This window comes from Symphalangus syndactylus, chromosome 4 (genome assembly GCF_028878055.3).
Source record: "Symphalangus syndactylus isolate Jambi chromosome 4, NHGRI_mSymSyn1-v2.1_pri, whole genome shotgun sequence".
NCBI classification, from domain to species: domain Eukaryota; kingdom Metazoa; phylum Chordata; class Mammalia; order Primates; family Hylobatidae; genus Symphalangus; species Symphalangus syndactylus.
In genome coordinates this window covers 44,956,326-44,977,101 of record NC_072426.2, presented here as the reverse complement: position 1 = coordinate 44,977,101, position 20,776 = coordinate 44,956,326, and the positions used below count along the sequence as shown (strand labels likewise).

At 43.6% G+C, this 20,776-nt stretch overlaps 1 protein-coding gene across 1 annotated transcript; it reads right to left on the bottom strand.

Annotated features, from left to right (window-relative positions):
- Nucleotides 1-676: 676 nt before the first annotated feature.
- Nucleotides 677-20,543, bottom strand: EIF4EBP2 (eukaryotic translation initiation factor 4E binding protein 2). The gene is made up of 3 exons (XM_055274584.2): nucleotides 20,075-20,543; nucleotides 4,560-4,745; nucleotides 677-2,926 (listed from the first exon to the last, which is right to left on the bottom strand). Exons 1-3 carry the CDS (start codon nucleotides 20,217-20,219, stop codon nucleotides 2,895-2,897), a joined length of 363 nt encoding a protein of 120 aa, XP_055130559.1. The 5' UTR covers nucleotides 20,220-20,543; the 3' UTR covers nucleotides 677-2,894.
- Nucleotides 20,544-20,776: the final 233 nt, after the last annotated feature.

The window sequence follows — 20,776 nt, the reverse complement described above, 5'->3', positions numbered from 1 at the left end:
AGTGCTCCTTCTAAAAAACCCAGGACACATTATTCATTAAGGGTTTCATCTGTGATGTTCCCTCCAAACATGCAGAGGTAAACCACCCAATAGACTCTGGCTTGTTCTAAAAATAATTCCATGAGGCATGACACAAAGGTATCATCTATTGGAAGTTTATCTCATGCCTTGTGAAATTATTTTTTAAATGCCAACTTATCTCCATAAGATAAAAGAAAGACTGTCTAGTAGTGGTGGCCTCCGGGAAAGAACTGCACCAAGCCGTAAGGAAGTCCTTGCAGAGAAGGGTAAGGGATTGAACAGCTGCTGCATTATACAGCTGACACTCCCAAGAAATACTAAAAACATGCCTTCGGATTAGGGGGTCGCATGCAGAAGCTCCCCAAGACGGCAAGAAAAAGGAAAATGGCATCTTGATACTACTAAAGCTCATGCTTTAAATCCATTCCTCACCGTTCAGTGAGGAAGCCAAGTTTTCACACATAGCAATAAAGATCAAGAAGAGTTCACTCTTCTGCTCACTGACAGACTGACTAGCTGCTAGTTGGGTCAAATTCCACAGGATGCCAAGGCCAGTGTATGAAGAATGAAAAGCTTCATTCCCAAAGAATCAGGCTCCCCAGGGTACAAAGAGGTCCTGAGCATGCTTCTTATGTAAATTACAGCGCAACTTAGGTTTTTCCAAGAATATGTAAAATGAGACTGGAGTTTAATTAAAAACAGAACAGGGATACATTAAACAAACAAACAAAAATTACTTTTCTGATTATCAATTTTTTTTGAGACTCAAAGCATCCCCAAAACATTGGAGATCCAGCTTATTCCTGAGACATCAACCATCACAAAAGGTTTTCACTCTGAACTATTCACATTTTTGTAGCAGAAAACAGAACAAAGTTCTGCAGACATCCTTCCTCTCTTTCTAAAATATATTCACAAACAGGGTCTTTTCATAGTTCAAAAGAAAAACAAACAGGTTTCTTTCTTGGCCAAATGGCCTGTTACTCTCACCCTGGGATCTGATTTCTTAATAAAAAAGTTCAGGGCACCAAATCCAACCAGAAATTCCCAGGACACCAGTGGCTACTTAACTATGAGGGGATGGATGCTTTAGTCTTTCTATGAGGGGAATCATTTTCCCGGGATTATTATGCTGCTCAATAGTCCCAGGACAGGTAGGTGGGAAGGAGGGTGAATGCAAAAGCAAAAGGGTCACAGAAAAGAATGAGGCTTTCTTGAACAACCCATAGCAAGGCAGAATGGTCCAGTTTTACAAACCACCCACTACAAACTCCAAACATGCACACCCAAAACTAGAGGGGAAAGGAAAGAGCTCCTGGGGGACTAGGGAGACAAAAGATGGTGACATAGAACAGCAGACTCGCCTATGAACATTTCTCAACTTCCTAACACTGGAAGATGTTTAATTAAAAAGTTGCTGTTCAAAATTGTACTGAAAACATATCTAAAAATAGGTCTGTAGTCATCTTAAAAATAAAAGGTCACTTCTCAGATAAGAGGAGTGACAGATATTCTCAGATACCAACACTTGAGGTATCTTTGATGTAAATTTGAAAAATGGCCTGGTAGAGAAAAAGGAAGGAAAGGAAGGAGAGAGGAAGAAAGTAAGGGAGGTAGGGAGAGAAATTCAGAGTACAATAGGAAAGGCAAGAAAACTGGGAGGAACACATTTTTTAAGCCCATGCTTATCTATCCCAGCAGCCAAACAAAGCAGATCCACAAAGGGAAAAAATGCAGTTCTTTTCTAAGAACATTCTGAAAATCAACTTCAAACTCAAAACATAAGAAACTGCAATCTAAGAACAACTACCACAATGCTCACTGGACTTAAAAATGACGACTGAGACCGGGTACTCAAATGGGTCAACGTTCTTCAGAGGTCATTCTTAGGCATTATCTGACAGAATACTATGATCAGGCCTTACCCACCAAGTGGAGGCTAAAGTGCCTCTATTACTTGGTATGAACCTGCTCTAGGAGCAGACAAAATCACTTTGCTTTCTTGAAGTATGAGAAGACTCTGCCAGCAACAAGATGCAAGCAGGGAAGAGTGGCAGAAGAAGAGCAAAACTGGTTACCAAGGGCTCTCTTCTGATGTACAGAGAAGAGCAAAAGTGGTTACCAAGGGCTCTCTTCTGATGTACAGAGTTAAAAATATCTGCACAAATACACCAAGTAAAAGAATGGGAAGATGAACTATAAAGACAGAAGACATTCCTCCCAGAGGAAAGAAAGGAATTGGACCTCAAAACAGTGTCACAGGGTAATGCTACCAGAGTTGCACAAGCTGTGCTCTGTCCCAAGGGACAAATACCTCAAGGTAAAAGGGAAAGCAACTCTCTTTTTATCATTTCCCCCTGCTGGTTTTAAAGACTCCAAGCCCAGACTCTTGCAACACTGAACCATAGGTGGGATACAGGGAGGAGAGGCAGAGGTAAGGAATATGAATGGTGTTAGGCCCACCAAGCTCTGTATCCCTTCCCCAGACTTCCCAGCCAGGCAGTTGTTGGTAGGTTGATATTTGATTTGGGACAAAATTACAGGGTATGAGGGTGGCTCTCAATAAAAATACAACTAGGAAAGTCAGACTTGAACTGTTTTCCTCTACGGGCTGCTTAGCTCTACAGAAATACAGCAAGGGCCTTCAATCTAACCTGTTTAACTGGAAAGGGCAACAGGAGACAGGGAGAAGAAATGGTCAGATGAAGCTCATCTTCCCATCATTTGGCACCCACAGGAAGATGGGGAGGTGGAGACTGTAGTGGGGACTGCTGGTATTGCCTCTTCTGTCTTTTCACTGTTGATCCTATTGGCCAAATCAGGTGCACACAAGTATCAGTGTTGCTGCTTTTCTTCTAATCCTTGCAGGAGAGTCAGATGTCCATCTCGAACTGAGCATCATCTCCTAGTTAGGACAAATAAAATGAAGAGTTTAGCACATACACAAAAAAGCATAACTGTTTTAACTGTCATTCCCTCTATATGAGACAAAAAGTAATTCAAACTGTCCCACTCTCTGCTGCCTTAAAACAATTACTCTGCTTTGCTTTGGCTGGTCTTAATCTGAAAAAGAAGAATGGCCGTCCCATCACCCATGCAGAGAAGTTTTGGGGAAAAGGACACAAGTGAAAACATCCCCATTGTCCCTTTGTCTTCAGGATGACTGAACAGCAGCTCTTGGGGAGCTCTTTGCCATCTCTCAGGGGAGCACATTCTTCTGGAGGCTTTGGACTTTGGCCCTGCTCCAAACTAACACTTTGTCCATTAAAAAACTCATCTGAAATATGACAAAGCGGAATGCTGGCCCACATCTAGGGGTCACGAAGTGCAGTCCCTGAGGAGTATTTCAGGAGCTGGCCACTCCTACCACACCATTCTGCTTCTACAGTGATAAAGAATAAAATAATGTGTTGGAGGAGGGGTAATTTAGGTAAACCTTAAAGGCAGTTCTGGAAAAGAGGAAATAAACCATACTGCTTTTCCTCACGCCATATAAAAGAAATTCATATAAGAAACAAGGTCGGCCGGGCACAGTGGCTCACGCCTGTAATCCCAGCACTTTGGGAGGCTGAGGCGGGCGGATCACCAGGTCAGGCGACCAAGACCATCCTGGCTAACATGGTGAAACCCCGTCTCTACTAAAAAATACAAAAAATTAGCCGGGTGTGGTGGCAGGCGCCTGTAGCCCCAGCTACTTGGGAGGCTGAGGCAGGAAAATGATGTGAACCCGGGAACCAGAGCTTGCAGTGAGCCGAGATCGTGCCACTGCACTCCAGCCTGGGCAACAGAGCAAGACTCCAACTCAAAAAAAAAAAAAAAAGAAAGAAAAGAAACAAGGTCTATTTGCCTGAGGGTGATGGAAATGGGGGCTATGAAACTGTTTTGTTTTCTGTGTGTGTTATCCTTAGTCCAATGAAGCCTAGGCCAGGCAGTCCTTAAGGCATGGTTCAAGGAGTCATTTTTGGGGTTTATCATCCTGATTCTGGATTCTTTTCTCCCACCAACTACATCAGATTTATGATTTAGAACTCAGGGTTTTCAGAGCATTTCAAGAAGCCTTTAGGGGAGGAGGGAAACCTTAGAGATATATAACTGAACATTAGTTATTAACTGAAGAATTGGCCAGGCACAGTGGCTCACACCTGTAATCCTAGCACTTTGGGAGGCTGAGGCGGGCGGATCACCTGAGGTCAGGAGTTCAAGAACAGCCTGAGAACATGGCAAAACCCTGTCTCTACTAAAAAATACAAAAATTAGCCAGGCGTGGTGGCAGGTGCCTGTAATCCCCGCTACTCAGGAGACTGAGGCAGGAGAATCGCTTGAACCCAGGAGGCGGAGGTTGCAGTGTGCTGAGATTGTGCCACTGCACTCCAGCCTCAGTGACAGAATGAGACTGTGTCTCAAAAAAAAAAAAAAAAAAACAAACAACAACAACAAAAAAACAAAACTGAAGAATCAATAGGTTCTCAACCTACAGCAAACAGACATTCAAATTCCAAGAGCCACGCTCTAGGTCTCCAACACTGTCATTCTCTTACCAACTGCATGTTTCCTGTCGTGATTGTTCAAGTTGTTCAAATTGTTTACTTCTACTTTGGAGTCTTCAATTAAGGTGCCAGGGCTAGTGACTCCTGGGATATTGGGCAGATGGCAGGGTGGGGTCTGAGCCATGGGAGAATTGCGACGATCCAACAGAAACTTTCTGTCATAAATGATTCGAGTTCCTGGAAAACAGGGTTAAAAGGAGTTTGAAACAATTTAAGGGGTTATCAACATATAATACTACCCAGGAAATTAATTTAAATCCCATGTAATCCTAACTTTTAAGGATTTTACAATTCACGTCGAAAGCATAATCTCTAACCTCCCTGCCTGTAAACAGGCTCCTCTGCCATCTGGAATGCCCTTTCTCTTCTGCCAGGGACACTCCTGCTGATCCTTCAAGACTCAGCTCCAACCATCACTTCCTTTATGAAGCCACCCCCACCCCTCACTTTTTTAAAAGGTTCTTCCTCTCCATCTTACACACATCATATATTACAGGACTCCTGTTTATCCATCTGTCTCTTTATAGACTTTGAGTTTCTTATGTCAAGGCTATGTCTTATTTATATGTGACCTAGGCCCTAACATTAACATCTTTAAGAAAAAAAAGTTTTAAATGAAAGAATAAACAAGTATGAGAAAAAATAAACAGCCCCTTTTAAAGGCTTTCCAAAGAAGGACTGAGACTGACATTCTTCTCACAGCTATAGTCAAAGGTGAAACTGGCAGCCCCTCTCTATTCTACAAAACAATCTGCTTACCAGTTAAATGCTACCTGAATGTTTTATTTTTTTTTTTTTTGAGACGGAGTCTCACTGTGTCGCCCAGGCTAGAGTGCAGTGGCGCAATCTCGGCTCACTGCAAGCTCCGCCTCCCGGGTTCACGCCATTCTCCTGCCTCAGCCTACCGAGTAGCTGGGACTACAGGCGCCCGCCACCACGCCTGGCTAATTTTTTGTATTTTTAGTAGAGACGGGGTTTCACCGTGGTCTCGATCTCCTGACCTCGTGATCCGCCCGCCTCGGCCTCCCAAAGTGCTGGGATTACAAGCGTGAGCCACCGCGCCTGGCCGGTTACCTGAATGTTTTAAAAACAGTAGTTCTGAAGAGTACACTTTAACTGATAAACAGTTATGGAAACGTGCTGCTTACAATGGTCAACAGGTACATTAAAAGGTGCTCGACATCACTAATCATCAAGGAAATGCAAATCAAAACCATGATGAGATATCACTTCACATCTCTTAGGATGGCTATTATCAAAAAGACAAGAGAGCCTGGGCATGGTGGCTCATGCCTGTAATTCCAACACTTTGGGAGTCCAAGGCAGGAGGACTGCTTGAGCCCAAGAGTCTGAGTCCAGTCTGGGCCACATAGTGAGACCCTGTCTCTAAAAAAATTATTTTAAAAAGAGCCAAGTGAGGTACTGTTGGTCTGAAGTCCCTACTACTCGGAGGTTGAGCCAGGAGAATAGCTTGCGTCCAGGAGTTCGAGGCTACAGTGAGCTATGATTGCACCTCTGCACTCCAGCCTGGGCAACAGAGCAAGATCCTGCCTCAAAATGTAAATCAAATATAATTTTAGGACAAGGAAAGTAGAAACTTACCTTCAAACTCTTTGCTTTGAAAAACAAAAACTAGAGTAGCACTCAAAAAGGCATCTAGAAATTATGAGGAATGAGGTATTCTGGGTAGCGCAAAACTTAGTTCAACTTTCAAAGGGTAAACAATTTCAATTATCTTGAATGGAAATACTTCTAATGCAGATTTAAATTCCTTTATGGCCTTCAACAGAAAACGATTCAACCCTCTTGATGAATCACAGTCATTATTATGACAATTGTTTATTATACTATGTTATGACCTAAGAAATCTCAAGCCCTATTGAGTTGGTGCTCTGTACAGCTGAACATCACTATACAGAGTTCAGATGGTCAAGGTTGTGCTGTTGCACCCTTCTCCCACAGTGCCCTTGTCTCCTTAGACTAAGAGCTACCTTTTTTCCAGGCTACTACTATGACTCAGTCAGCTTAGGCTGCCATAACAAAATACCACAGACTGCACAACTTAAAACAACAGAAATTGTCTCATAGTTCTGGAGGCTAGAAGTCCAACACTAAGATGCCAGCATGGATCGTTTCTGGTGAGGGCTCTCTTCCTGGCTTGTAGGTAGCTGCCTTCTCTTTGTGTCCCTTAAATTGGGGTAAGGGGGCCACAACTCTATGGTGTTCCATCTTATAAGGGCACAAATCCCATCATGAGGGTCCCACCTTTATGACCTCAACTGAACCTAATTCACTCCCAAAGGCGCCACCTCCTAATACCATCATGTTGGGAATTAAGGTTTCAACATAAGAATTTTGGGGAGACACAATTCAATCTGTATAGCACACCCTTAACACCCTTTCTAACTTGGTGTTCCTAGTCTGGTGGGTTTGGAAATCAGCAACTTGCTTATTAGCATGCTACGTAAAATAAGGGCAAATAGGGTGAAAGGGGGTCTGATGGCCTTCCGATGAACAAAGGGAAGGAGCTTTATCGATGGATTTTGCCTATCTGTTTGAGTTACCCCACTTTTGTTCATGATTAGATTTCAGAAGGGTGAGGTTTCACTGTCAGATGAGTCAACTTGCAAATTGGAACAAGATTATTCTTACTTCTGTAGTACATCAAGCTTGGAAATTGTGGAGATGAGGTGGTGAAAAAAGCACAGCACAGAAGCAAGCTTTCTAAATTATGTATCAGCAACAACACATACATTAAAGAATTGCAATTAAACCAACTAGGATATAGGTATTAGAGATTCTGCCTAAATGTGTGAGGTATAAGAGAAACTCTGAAGAACCTCTATGACCTTAAAGAGCCGATAAGATACGGTATTTTACAAGTTTATTGAAATACCATTCATTTACAATTCATCCACTTAAGTGTATAATTCAATAGTTTTAGCTGATTCGCACTACTGTACAGTCATCACCATAATCAATTTTAGAACCCTTTCATTAGCCCCATAACCTCCCCCAACCCCTTAGATGCCACCTGATCTCCCCACACCCTGACCCTAGGCAACCACTAATCTACTTTCTGTCTCTATATGGTTTTACCTATTCTGGCCATTTCATATAAATGGAATCATACAATATATGGTCTTTTGTGACTGCTTCTTTCACTTTCATGTCTTCAAAGTTCGTTTATGTTGTAGCATTTATCAGTACTTCATTTCTTTTTCATTACCAAATATTTCATTGTATGTATATATCGCACTTTATCAATTTATCAGTTGATGGACTGGTAAGTCGATAAAAACAACAGTCCATCAACTGATAAATGGGTTGCTTCCACTTTTTGTCTATTATGAATAACATTCACGTACAAGTTTTCGTGTGAACACATTTCCATTCTCTTGGGTATACACTAAACTAAAAAAGTGGAATTAGCCAAGCATGATGGCTCACAGCTATAATCCCAGCACTTTGGGAGGCCAACGTGTGTGGATTACTTGAGCTCAGGAGTTCAAGACCAGCGTGGGCAACGTGGCAAAATCCCGTCTCTTAAAAAAAAAAATACAAAAATTAGCCAGGCGTGGTGTTGCATGCCTGTAGTCCCAGCTGCTGGGGAGGCTGAGGTGGGAGGATCACTTAAGCCCAGGAGATGGGAGGTTACAGTGAGCCATGATTGCACCACTGCACTCAGCTTAGATGACAGAGTGAGACCCTGTCTCAAAAAAATAAATAAATAAAAAATAAAACAAGGTAGAACTACTGGGTCATATGGTAACTCTACCTTTAACCCTTTGAATAATTGTCTGTTTTTTTTGTTTGTTTTTTGAGACAGTCTCGCTCTGCCACCAGGCTGGAGTACAGCTGCATGATCTTGGCTCACTGCAACCTCCGCCTCCTGGGTTCAAGCGATTCTCCTGCCTCAGCCTCCCACACCTGGGACTACAGGTGCACGCTACCACGCCGGGCTAATTTTTGTATTTCTAGTAGAGACAGGGTTTCACCATGTTGGCTAGGATGGTCTCCATCTCTTGACCTTGTGATCTGCCCGACTCGGCCTCCCAAAGTGTTGGGATTACCAGCATGAGCCACCGCACCTGGCCAGAACTGCCTGTTTTTCAAAGTGGTTGTACCATTTTACATTCCCATCAGTAGTTTGTAAGAGTTCTAATTTTTATATATTATAGCCAACATTAGCAGATATGAAGTGGTTTCTCACTGTGGTTTGATCTTAATTTGCATTTCCCTGATGGCTAATTATGTTGAACATGCTGTTTTCACATACTTAACAGGCCATTCCACCACATATCTTCTTTTGATGAAACTGTCTATTCAGAACCTTTACCCATTTTTCAATGGGTTGTCTTTATTACTAAATTAAGATAGTTCTTTATTCTGGATATAAATCTGTGATTGCAAATATTTTCTCCTAATCTGTGGGTTATCTTTTCATTTTCTTCATGATCTTTGAAGCACAAAAGTTCTTAATTTTCATGATGTCCAATGTATTTTTTTTTTCTTTTGTTTGTGCTTTTGGAGTCATATCTTAGGCCACTGCCTAATCCAAGGTCATAAAGATTTGCCTCTGTCTTCTTCTAAAGGTTGTACATTAATAGCTTTTGCTCCGACATTTAGGTCTTTGAGCCATCTGGTCCACCTTCAGTTTTTCTGTGTGCATATCCAGTTGTATCAGCACTATCTGTTGAAAATTGTTCTTTTTCCACAGAATTGTCTTGGCACCCTTGTTGAAGATCAATGGGCCATTATTGTGAGGGTTTATTTCTGGACTCTCAATTTTATTCCATTGATCTGTATGTCTATCCATATGCTAGTACCCCACTGCCTTGCTTTGTAATAAGTTTTGAAACCACAAAGTGTAAGTCCTCCAACTTAGTTCTTTTTCAAGATTGTTCTGGATACTTTAGGTCCCTTAAAGTTCCATATGAATTTTGTCAGCTTGTCAAAGAAGCCAGTTGAGATTATGATAGGGACTGTGCTGAATGTGAAGGTCAATTTGTGGAGTACTACCATCTTAACAATATTAAGTCTTCTGATCCATGACCACCAAATGTCTTTCCACTTATCTGGGTCTTCTTTAATTTCTTTCAACAATGTTTTGTAGTTTCCAGAGTAAAGGTTTTATGCTTTGTGACTAAATTTATTCCTATCAAATTGTTTTCATGCTATTGTAAATGGGATTGCTTTTTCTCTTTTTTTTTTTTAGACAGAGTCTCGCTCTGTCACCCAGGCTGGAGTGCAGTGGCACAATCTCAGCTCACTGCAAGTTCCGCCTCCCGGGTTCACGCCATTCTCCTGCCTCAGCCTCTCCGAGTAGCTGGGACTACAGGCGCCCGCCACCACGCCCGGGTAATTTTTTTTTTTTTGTATTTTTAGTAGAGATGGGGTTTCACCGTGGTCTTGATCTCCTGACCTCGTGATCTGCCCACCTCGGCCTCCCAAAGTGCTGGGATTACAAGCGGAAGCCACTGCGCCCGGCCTTTTTTTTTTTTTTGAGAGAGGGTCTTGCTCTGTCATCCAAGCTAGAGGGCAGAAGTGCAATCTTGGCTCACTGCAACCTACACCTCCTGGGCTCAAGCGGTCCTCCTGCCTCAGCCTCCCTAGCAGTTGGGACTACAGGCACACGTCACCCAGAAAAAAATTATTTTTATATTTTTTGTAGAGACACGGTTTCACCATGTTGCCCAGGCTGGTCTTGAACTCCTGGGCTCAAGCCATCTGCCCACCTCAGCCTTCCAAAATGATGGGATAACAAGCATGACCAGTTTTGTTTTTGTTTTTGGGATGGAGTTTCCTCTGTTGCCCAGGCTGGAGTGCAGGGCATGATCTCAGCTCACTGCAACCTCCACCCTCTGGGTTCACGCCATTCTCCTGCCTCAGCCTCCCGAGTAGCTGGGACTACACGCACCCACCACCTCGCCCAGCTAATTTTTTTTTTTGAGACAGAGTCTCGCACTGTCGCCCAGGCTGGAGTGCAGTGGCACAATCTCGGCTCACTGCAACCTCCACCTCCTGGGTTCAAGCAATTCTCCTGCCTCAGCCTCCTGAGTAGCTGGGACTACAGGCGCACGCCACTACGCCCAGCTAATTTTTGTATTTTTAGTAGACACGGGGTTTCACAGTGTTGGCTAGGATGGTCTCCATCTCTTGACCTCGTGATCCGCCCACCTCGGCCTCCCAAAGTGCTGGGATTATAGGCGTGAGCCACCGGCACCCAGCCTCGCCCAGCTAATTTCTGTATTTTTAGTAGAGATGGGGTTTCACCATGTTGGCCAGGCTGGTCTTGAACTCCTGACCTCAAGTGATCTGCAAGCCTTGGCCTCCCAAAGTGCTAGGATTACAGGCGTGAGCCACTGTGCTGGGCCAAGAACAGGTTTTTCTATATGGCTCTTTTATCTTGCAACCTTGGCAAACTCACCTATTATTTCTAATAGTTTTTTAATGCATTCCTAAGATACGTTTGATTTTGAAAGCCAACACAGTAAATAATTCAGACAACAAGACACACTGAAGAACCAGCGTCTTAATGCTGTAAATGTTCTCAAATACAGCCAGGGAAAATATGACTATGAAAGTATAGTACTTATAAGTTTTTAAATTTTAGTAATTTCTGCAAGCTAAAAAAAATTTAATTGTAGTGGGTATAAAGCAAAAATACGAAATCAGCTTGTTAATCACTAATGATTTTAGGGTGTAATTCAAAAGAAACTGACCTTTTAAAAAACCAAAATTATTCAAAGAAAAAAAATTAAGATTCAACCATGGATAAAATAGCAGGAAAAAACCCTTTATTTCCTTTATTGAATATTATGTTTACTATAAACTTACATCAATTCCAAGTCAATCTATTAAAAAATCTAAAATATTTAAGGTTTCTTATACATATGCATGCACAGATGTACATCTTCTGAAGCAAGGACTTCCTAGCAATTCACATTTCACCCAGACTCCCTCCAACGCTATGTCAGCTCAATTTAATGTCAACCAATACAGCTGTAAGTAACTAGAAACAAGTTAACCTTAAGCTACTGAAGAAGGAAAACAGACTACACAAGAAATCCATAGCTCATATAACACAGTATCAAAATGGGGCATGATTGTGACCAATTGATGGAGTGTTACAAAAAATAAAAAACAATTTTCCATTCCTTCTCTATGAAAATAATCATGCTCCTTAGTCTTATATTGGAAAATTATGAAAAAAAAAAAAATCACAATATTGTATATGCTGTTTGATTTTCAATGTTTATAATCAAACTACAGTAAAAGCATAGAAGAATTACAGTTAAGGAAGAGTACGTAAATGTTACAAATTCTGATTTTTTTTTTTTTTTTTTTTTGAGAGTCAGGGTCTTGCTCTATCACCCAGGCTTTAGTGCAGTGGCACGATCACGGCTTACTGCAACCTTGACCTCCTGGGCTCTAGGCGATCCTCCCACCTTAGCCTCCCAAGTAGCTGGGACTACAGTCCAACTAATTTTATATTTTGTAGAGATGGGGTCTCACTATGTTGCCCTGACTGGTCTCAAACTCCTGGGCTCAAGCGGTTCTCCTGCCTTGGCCTCACCAAGTGTTGGGATTATAGGTGTAAGCCACCATGCCTGCCCACAAACCCTGATATTATAAAAATAATGAGGTTACATACCAGCAAAGTAAAGGCAAGAGGACAGGTGAATGGTGTATTTTTATACAGTGGACAGCTAAAGATGACAGGTTGAGACACATATTATTTAGAGCTTTAAAGATAACTACTAGAGGATCCAAAAATGATAATACAATTTATAGAAATTAGTAAATGGAGAGAGGATGAGAAACGAGAGACAGAAAGTAATAAAAGTATCTTAGATTCCTCATCTTTCACAATGGGGAGTTAACAGTATTGTCTAATGTTAAAGAAATCACAGTATACATATATTATTTACAGCAACAATGGTAGCCAGCAAAAGCACTGTAAACAGAAACTGTTGAAAGTGGCTGTCTATTGGCATTTTACGCTCTTTTACATTGTTGAAGTTTCATTTTTCCATTTTGTTTAAAAAATGTACATATTTTTCTCAGTCTCCATGTTTGGATTTCAGAATAGGAAGCTTTAGATCTAGGTTAACATTAGCTATTTATAAATTTTTCATCCCTTAGTGACCAGATATTAGGATAAATCTAATACTTTCATCCAGGACTTTCTAGATTTAACATTACTAGGGAAATATGAGAGTAAAACTGAGTCCCTTTGATAGAGAGGGGGGAAAAAACCCTATCTACCTTTGAATCTAAAAACCAGTGACTCTCAAACTGCAGAAAACAACAAGGTCAATGAATAAAGCCCAAAGTTATGTTTGCCAAGATGGCTAGTATAGAAACAAGGTCATTCAAGCATAAGGGCCTCTTTCAATACCAAGTACCTTAGTTTAAATGATAAATAATCCATGCATTAAGCTATATACTTAAGAAATTATGTAAGCTGAAATAAAACCACACAAAGAAAGTCCACCATAACATGGTTAACTTACAGGGTAGTTGTTAACTATATTTTTACAGGGAGTCACCCCCCCGCCACTCCCCTGCCATCATAAAATTCTGTTTAACTAAGTCTGCGTCCAGAATTAGAATTAAGCATTTACTCATGCAAATAGCCTGGAGAATGAAACATTAAGTAACTTGCCCATAAACCCTCCAAAAAGGCTGAGATGGACCTACATCCTCATAAAATAGAGTTCCAAGCAGGAAAGGAGAACATGAAGTCAAACAGGGCTTTCCTCCTGGGACTTTCTCCGTTGGAGAGGAAAATCTCAGAAGCCATCAGCAGACTTCCTTTATATCTCATTTGGCCAGAACTGGTTCAGATGCCCACCAGACCAAACACTGGGGAAACTATGACTGACTTAGAGCTGTCATGGTCTATATCCTGGGGTTTAGCACCTTGCCATTTAAAAAAATGAGGGAATCTGGCAGCAAGCAAGAAGAGGGAATGGCTATTGAGCAGGAAACCAACAATGTCAGCCACATCTGCATTCAATATTTACCTAAATTTAGTAAAGATTACATACATATTAGTTTAACCAAAAAGGGTTTAAAAAAAGTTAAATTAAGAGGATAGGAGACAGAAGTATATACATTGGGAGAAGGGTGTACATAGCAACTAAATCCTCAACTTCCATAGCAGCAAATGAATTAATACCCCAAACTAAGAAAGAGGGTGGGCATAGGGGCTCACACCTATAATCACAGCACTTTGGGAGGCTGAGGCGAGAGGATCATCTGAGCCCAGGAGTTTAAGACCAGCTTGGGAAACACGGTGAGAAATCATCTCTACAAAAATTTTAAAAATTAGCCGTGCTTGGTGGCACTCCTATGATCCCAGGAGGCTGAGCCCAGGTCAAGGCTGCAGTGCACATTAGCTAAATGAGTTTAAAATGGTTTCTCTGAGAGTGGAAATGGAGATGAAGGAATAGGGCATTGGAATGCCGCTTTTTGTTTTGTGGCCAATAAGACTGTATGACTTTTAAAACTTTGTTGCTTTCATAGGTATTAAAAAAATGTAAAAAAAAAAAAAAAAGCAAAATGGCAAGAAAAAAAAGCATGAGCACTGATGAATGTTCATTTACAAAAGGACAATTACTACATGGTTCCACTTAACTGAGATTCCTAGAGTAGTCAAATTCATGAAGACACAAAGTAGGATGATGATTAGTTGCCGGGGGCTGCGGTGGTAGTGCTTAATGGGAAGTTATTGTTTAATTGGTATGAGGTTTCAGTTTAGGAAGATGAAAAAAGTTCTGAAGACGGATGGTGGTGATGGTTGCAAAGCAAGGTTAATATATTTAATCCCACTGAGCTGTGCAATTAAAAATGACTAAAATGGAAATTTTTGTTACGTATATTTAAAACATCAAGATATAGTGTATTAAAAAACCATTATAAAGAACTAAGAAAAAAGATGCTTACAAAATATCTTATAAATACATACATACAAACCAACACTGCTAGGACAGCAGGGACCATGAGGAGGAAGGTATCCTTCAAGCCTAGACATTGAATTAAAAAAAGAAACAAAGCATTTGGCATGTAACTTCAATTTTCTACTAGGAATTCTTTACAATTCTCCAGCTATGTCTCATGTAAGCGCCCACCAAAAGATGAGAAACAGATACAAGATGAACAAGCAGCAAGTGCTTCTAATGCACTCAGAAAAGTCTAAGCCTGTCTCTCTCTCTCCCACCCCCATAAGGGAAAATAACAAAGGAAAAAACAGAAAGGACTTAACAAAGAAAGCATTTTCTCTGCTTTTTATTCTTTCAACTTAGGAAGGTAGAACAAGGTCTGTTTTACTGACTGAGTTATAGAACATTCATGAATGAACTTCAGTTTTAAACATCTGTTCTTCATGGAGACTCTGGATGAAGAGACAGACTCCTGAAAAGCTCTATGGCAAATAACCCAGAGGAAACTAAAAGCTGCCTAACTCTGTATTCTTCAGGGAGACGGGTGGTGGCCAAACCACATTCAGTGTGCACAACCATCAAATCCCTGAAGTACTAATAAACCAACAGAGACAATTTTCATCTTAACAAAAGAAACAGGGCTGGGCATGGTGTTTCAATCCCAGCACTTTGGGAGGCCGAGGTGGGCGGATCACTTGAGGTCAGGAATTTGAGACCAGCCTGGCCAACATGGTAAAACCCCACCTCTACTAAAAATACAAAAATCAGCCAGGCGTGGTGGTGGGCGCCTGTAATCCCAGCTACTCAGGAGGCTGAGGCAGGAGACTCACTTGAAGCCAGGAGGCGGAGGTTGCGGTGAGCCAAGATGGTGCCATTACACTCCAGCCTGGGCAACAAGAGTGAAACTCCGTCTCAAAGAAAGAAAGAAAGAAAAAAAAAAAGCAGCTCCCTTCACCCCCAATACTCTTTATTTTGGTATAGTTCACTCCAAGTGGATTATTTTCCCTTCTTCCTGCTTTCTCCTTTTTTCCAAACCCATCCAAGGCCTTTATGACATTCTGTCCCAGTGAACCAATCATATCAACTATCCGAGAGGCAGAAAGGAAGAGCTACAGCCCAGACAAAATTTCAGACCATCACAGTTAGTTCCCCTCTGTTGCCCTTGTTATGGTAACAGCATACGTTTCCATGGGTGATGAGAACTCTGTGCAGGAAAAGAAAGGCAAAGAGAAAGGGTAAAAGAGGTATCTATGTTTCTGCTCATTCCCCAGAGCAAAACAACTCTTCTAAAAGGGCGGCAGTTCAGCACCTAGAAAGGAAATAAGGTAGCGGAAAGAATCATATTAGCTAGCATTCCAGAGGTAGAAAAGTCTCTTTAAATGTCTGCAAACTTCCTTTCCTAGTAAGATAAGCATCTCAAAACAGTGGAGGAGCCAGGCGCGCTGGCTCACGCTTGTAATCCCAGCACTTTGGGGAGGCCCAGGCGGGCGGATCACGAGGTCAGGAGATCGAGACCACGGTGAAACCCCGTCTCTACTAAAAATACAAAAAATTAGCCGGGTGTGGTGGCGGGCGCCTGTAGTCCCAGCTACTTGGAGAGGCTGAGGCAGGAGAATGGCGTGAACCCGGGAGGCGGAGCTTGCAGTGAGCCGAGATCGTGCCACTGCACTCCAACCTGGGTGACAGAGCGAGACGCCGTCTCAAAAAAAAAAAAAAAAAAAAAAAAAAAGAAAACAGTGGAGGAAAAAAACTGGAATAGTCATCAGGATACTAAATTTGAGGGACCCATGGACAATAAATAATTAGCTGTTTAATACTAACAAGTTACTTAACTTCTCTGGGTCCCAGTTTCTCTCAATAATAAAATGAAAGCATTAGGTTTCTTCCAGATCACTAGTGTTATTAAAAGTGGAGCCAACTATAGTAACTTTACCTTCCTTTGAGGGCAGAGGTAGCTTCTCAATGGAAGAACCAAATATCATCCCCACTCCTCCACAGGCAGATAAAAAAAAAATAAAATAAAATCCAAGAGCTTTTTTTTTGGCCTGGAATTTGCCCAACAAAAAGTTTCCTCTTCCTTTGTAATGAGAAAGGGTACTCTTCTAGCAATATGAGAAATCCAAGAGGTTACAGCAAGTGTGTTTTCACCCACTTCTCACTTCCCAAACCACAGGAAGGCAATTTCGAGAAACCTCAAGGGTAAGCTGTATCTCCTCTGATCTCCAGTGAATAAAGGACTCTTCAAGGGGGAGAAACTCTAAGTTTGCTATGCTGTGAATGTCCCTGCTCAGTCTGATCATTTAGGGCATTCGGTCCATCAACTGTTGTTATGCTGGAATGCTCTAACATGTATGTGACCCTCCAGAAGGTTACCAGAAGTTTGAAGCAGGAAATGTTAATTCCCTCCCTTACCACTAAATAGAGATTTCCAATACAAGCCTACCACTCATTTTTCTAAATGTTTTCAAGTCTGAAATATATGTTAGCACTTGACTCTACTCTTCTAGAACTAAAAATCTTATCTGTCTGCCCCTACCCCCAAATCAAGAATTTAAACCTGTTCAGACCAAGGACTGTATTTCCTACTTTTGTCTGTTGTCCCCTTTTGTGCGAACCACTCCCCTGGGCAAACAAAATTTACTAACGATACCTAACTATATTAATCCAGGCGTCTGGAGGTGGCCAGATAACAAACTATTGCACCCTGGTTGAGGGAAATAAAATTACATGATGAGAGGAAGAGAATGTAGCATTAGAGATACACAAACCATCAGAGGGGGAAGTTCAATCAGTAAGTCAAGAACACCTAAACAGTATTCATTGCTGTAATAGTGATTAAATCCAACTGCAACGGTACCATGTCCTCATAAAGATATTAAATAAGCCCTCATGTTAAAAACCCAAAGATTACGGCCAGGCGCGGTGGCTCACGCCTGTACTCCCAGCACTTTGGGAGGCCGACGCGGGCGGATCACGAGGTTAGAAGATCGAGACCATCGTGGCTAACATGGTGAAACCCCATCTCTACTAAAAATACAAAAAATTAGCTGGGCATGGTGGTGGGCGCCTGTAGTCCCAGCTACTCGGGAGGCTGATGCAGGAGAATGGCGTGAACCCGGGAGGCACAGCTTGCAGTGAGCTGAGATTGCGCCACTGCACTCCAGCCTAGGCTACAGAACGAGACTCCGTCTCCAAAAATAAATAAATAAATAAATAAACAAATCCAAAGATTATGATGGGCTCTCCCAATAAATACGGCTCAACATTAAAGAAGAGCGAAGATGACAAGTATTTAAATCAAAAACAAAAAACTGTGTGTAGAAACAATTTGGGGGGAAGTGATATTTGAGAAAACAGTGATTGAGTGTGTTAGGAGGAGGGGTAATGAATCAGTATTTCTGGCAGAATCTTTGCAAGCACTTTAAGAACTAATCCAGGCTATGAGACAGGCTTCTATCTTTGAAGCAACGCTTAAAGACTATGCCCTTGTTTTTAAAAGCATGGTAGCTTGACTATTTGACATAAGCCAAAAACGTGTCTAGGTGGCTCTTCCCTCAGGGGATTTATAGCTGAAAGTTTAGTTCCCTTCCCAAATAAATTATAGCTGAGTGAAGTTGTTACTATGACCTGTTCTGAACTGCTGGAAGCACAGGCATATACTGAGCAATACCACAAAGAATTCTGGAAGAAGTTATAAATCCCTTTCCATCACCTCGGAAAACAGCATCTATTTCTTAAAAGCTATCAGTTCAAGTTCGAGACAACTCTTATATGGAGCAGATTCTGGTCTGCCAAAATTTTTCAGGATTAAAAAGCAAGATCTTGCAGTGACTCACGCCTGTAATCCCAGCACTTTGGGAGGCTGATGGGGCGAATAACTCGAGCTCAGGACCAGCCTGGGCAACATGGAGAAACCCAGACTCTACCAAAAATACAAAAAAATTAGCCAGGCGTGGTGGCACGTGCCTGTGGTCCCAGCTACTCAGGAGGCTGAGGTGGGAGGATCGCTTGAGCCCAGGAAGTAGAGAATGCAGTGAGCCGAGGTCGTGCCACTGTACTCCAGCCTGGGCGACAGAGTGAGACCCTGTACCATGCTCAAACACGGGTTGGTCTTCAACTGATCATATCGGGGGGAAGATTTCTTCCATGAGTTAAGCCACCTAAGAACTCAACTATTCTGCAAAGTTAACATTTCCTTAAACCCAGCTCTCCATATATATTAATGAACTTCTGCCTGGGTCATTTAAAAAGCCTTCCAAGGCAGCCCTTCCCCCCCCCACCTCCCCCAGCGGCCTGGCTGAATTTCTCTGTAAAGCTCCCTCCTAGATTTTATCCCTTGGTGTTGGCAAGAAGGTCTCCTTACTCCACAAGCCTTGCTATTGTGCAACTGATTTAAGGATGGTCCAGGCCTAACTGCACCGGATTGGTTGTAGTACAGCTCCTGAGCCCTGCCCACAGGAACAAGGCTAGCAATCCTCTAGACCGCAGGAGCTGCGAAGTCCCCACCCTCTAGCAAGAGGCCACCCCAGCACCAAAAGAAAACAAAGTTCTGAAGTTAAAAAGGAGGCCCCGTTCCCTTCAATAAGGCTCCTCAAAATCGCTTTCCAGGCTCCTCCCTCTGGAGGACAGCCCAGTTAGGGCACAGACAACCTTTGAGCTCTCTTCCCGTGACCAAGCTTCACCTCTACCCCAGTATTACTTATTTGTAAACAGTTCCTGGTCATGCTTTGAAAAGCAATGCCAGGAAACCACCCTCTCTCTGGATTGCCTCTCTCTAGCCCCTTCCACAGGATCAAGCAACCACTCCACCCAAATGGGGTGTCCTTGACAAAGGTCCTTCAATCCATTTCCAAAGGCGTCGCTGCCGAAAGACACCCTACCTTAAGGCTGTCAGCGCCCTACCACCCCCACCTACTTTCCCTTGGCTATTACTTGAGCTTTATTTTATCGCTCTCTCCTCCCGGCCTGGGGACTCCCCTCACCCGTGGGGCCTCGTCCAGCAAAGTAAACAATGCTGTCAAAGCGGGATAACGCTGGGCGAGGCTTCCAGACTCCGCATTCCAGCCTCCTCCCGGTGTTCTAAAAGCAGCAAAAACAAGCCATCGCAGAATCCCAGGGCCGAATTCCTCTCCCAAAGTTCTTTTTTAAAAAGGCCCGGAGCCAGCTCCAAAATCAAGCATTAATTTGCACAATATGCAAGAGACAGGCAATGCAGAGTGTAATGCAAGGCCAAGTGGAGCCAAATCCGCCCGGGAAGGAGGCAGAGAGGAGAGAGAAAACTGGGTCGAATGCGTAAGCCTGCCACGAAGCGGAAACAAGAGCTCTTTTTCGCGACAGGACAGCCACATTCCCGAGTGGGGCGCGCGCCGACTCGAGCTGCGGGCAAGACAGAACACGAAGCAAAGGGTCCCGAACGCTCGGGCGGGCCCAAGGGCAGCGTCCCCGGGGCTTCGGTGGAGCTGGGGGCGGGGGCGAAGCGGCCGGGCACCAAGGCGCCGAGGAGTTAGAGGACCGCGGCGGGACACCGGGCGCGGTGGACGGCTGGCCGGCGCTCACCTCCCGGTGTGGTGGAGAAGAGCGTCCCCCCGGGCGTGGTGCAATAGTCATGAGGTAGCTGCGTGGCGTCGCTGATGGCCACGGTGCGGGTGGGGATGGCGCGGCTCTGGCTGGGCTGGTGGCCGCTGCCGGCTGACGAGGACATGGCTGTGGGCGCGGGCTCTCGGCTTTGTCCGGCGGGCAGGCGGCGGCGGCGGGGCCGGGGCTGCTTCGGCTCCTCAGGCGGACGGAAAAGCGCGCTCTGCGCGCTCCTCGCTCGCTTCCTCTCGTTCCCTCGTCCCGCTCCGCTCCCGCCGCCGCCCTCTCAGCCGCCGCCGCCGCCGCCGCCCGATCCTCCGGCCTCAGCCAGCAGCCTCAGCAGCAACAGCAGCGGCAGCAGCGGCGACGACGACGACCGGAAGCGGGCGAAGGCGGGAGCCAGAGGGAGTTGGGGAAGCTGGTCGGCCGGAGGTGACGTCGCCGCGGGGGCGGGGCGAGGCAGTGAGGGGCGTGGCTGCAGTTGTTGAAGGGGGCGGGGACGAGGGGCAGGGCTGAGGATGAGAGTGGCTTAACCCTGGCGAGAGGAAGAGGAGCCAGAGGGAACCTGACCTAAGTGTTTCTGAGCCCGGTGAAGGCGGACAAGGAAAACTTTCTTCTTCTTATTGTTTGTCATTGTCGGTTAACACCACTTTGCTTGAGCAGACTTGAGTTTCTCATGCATTC

Bases quoted from the DNA above. Each gene is read 5' to 3' on its own strand.
- EIF4EBP2 (XM_055274584.2), bottom strand. From the start codon at position 20,219: ATGTCCTCGTCAGCCGGCAGCGGCCACCAGCCCAGCCAGAGCCGCGCC. The intron at 4,746-20,074 runs GTGAGCGCCGGC...CCTGTTTTCCAG, and splicing joins CTTCTCCACCACACCGGGAG to GAACTCGAATCATTTATGAC. The intron at 2,927-4,559 runs GTAAGAGAATGA...TGTCCTAACTAG, and splicing joins CGACAGGAAACATGCAGTTG to GAGATGATGCTCAGTTCGAG.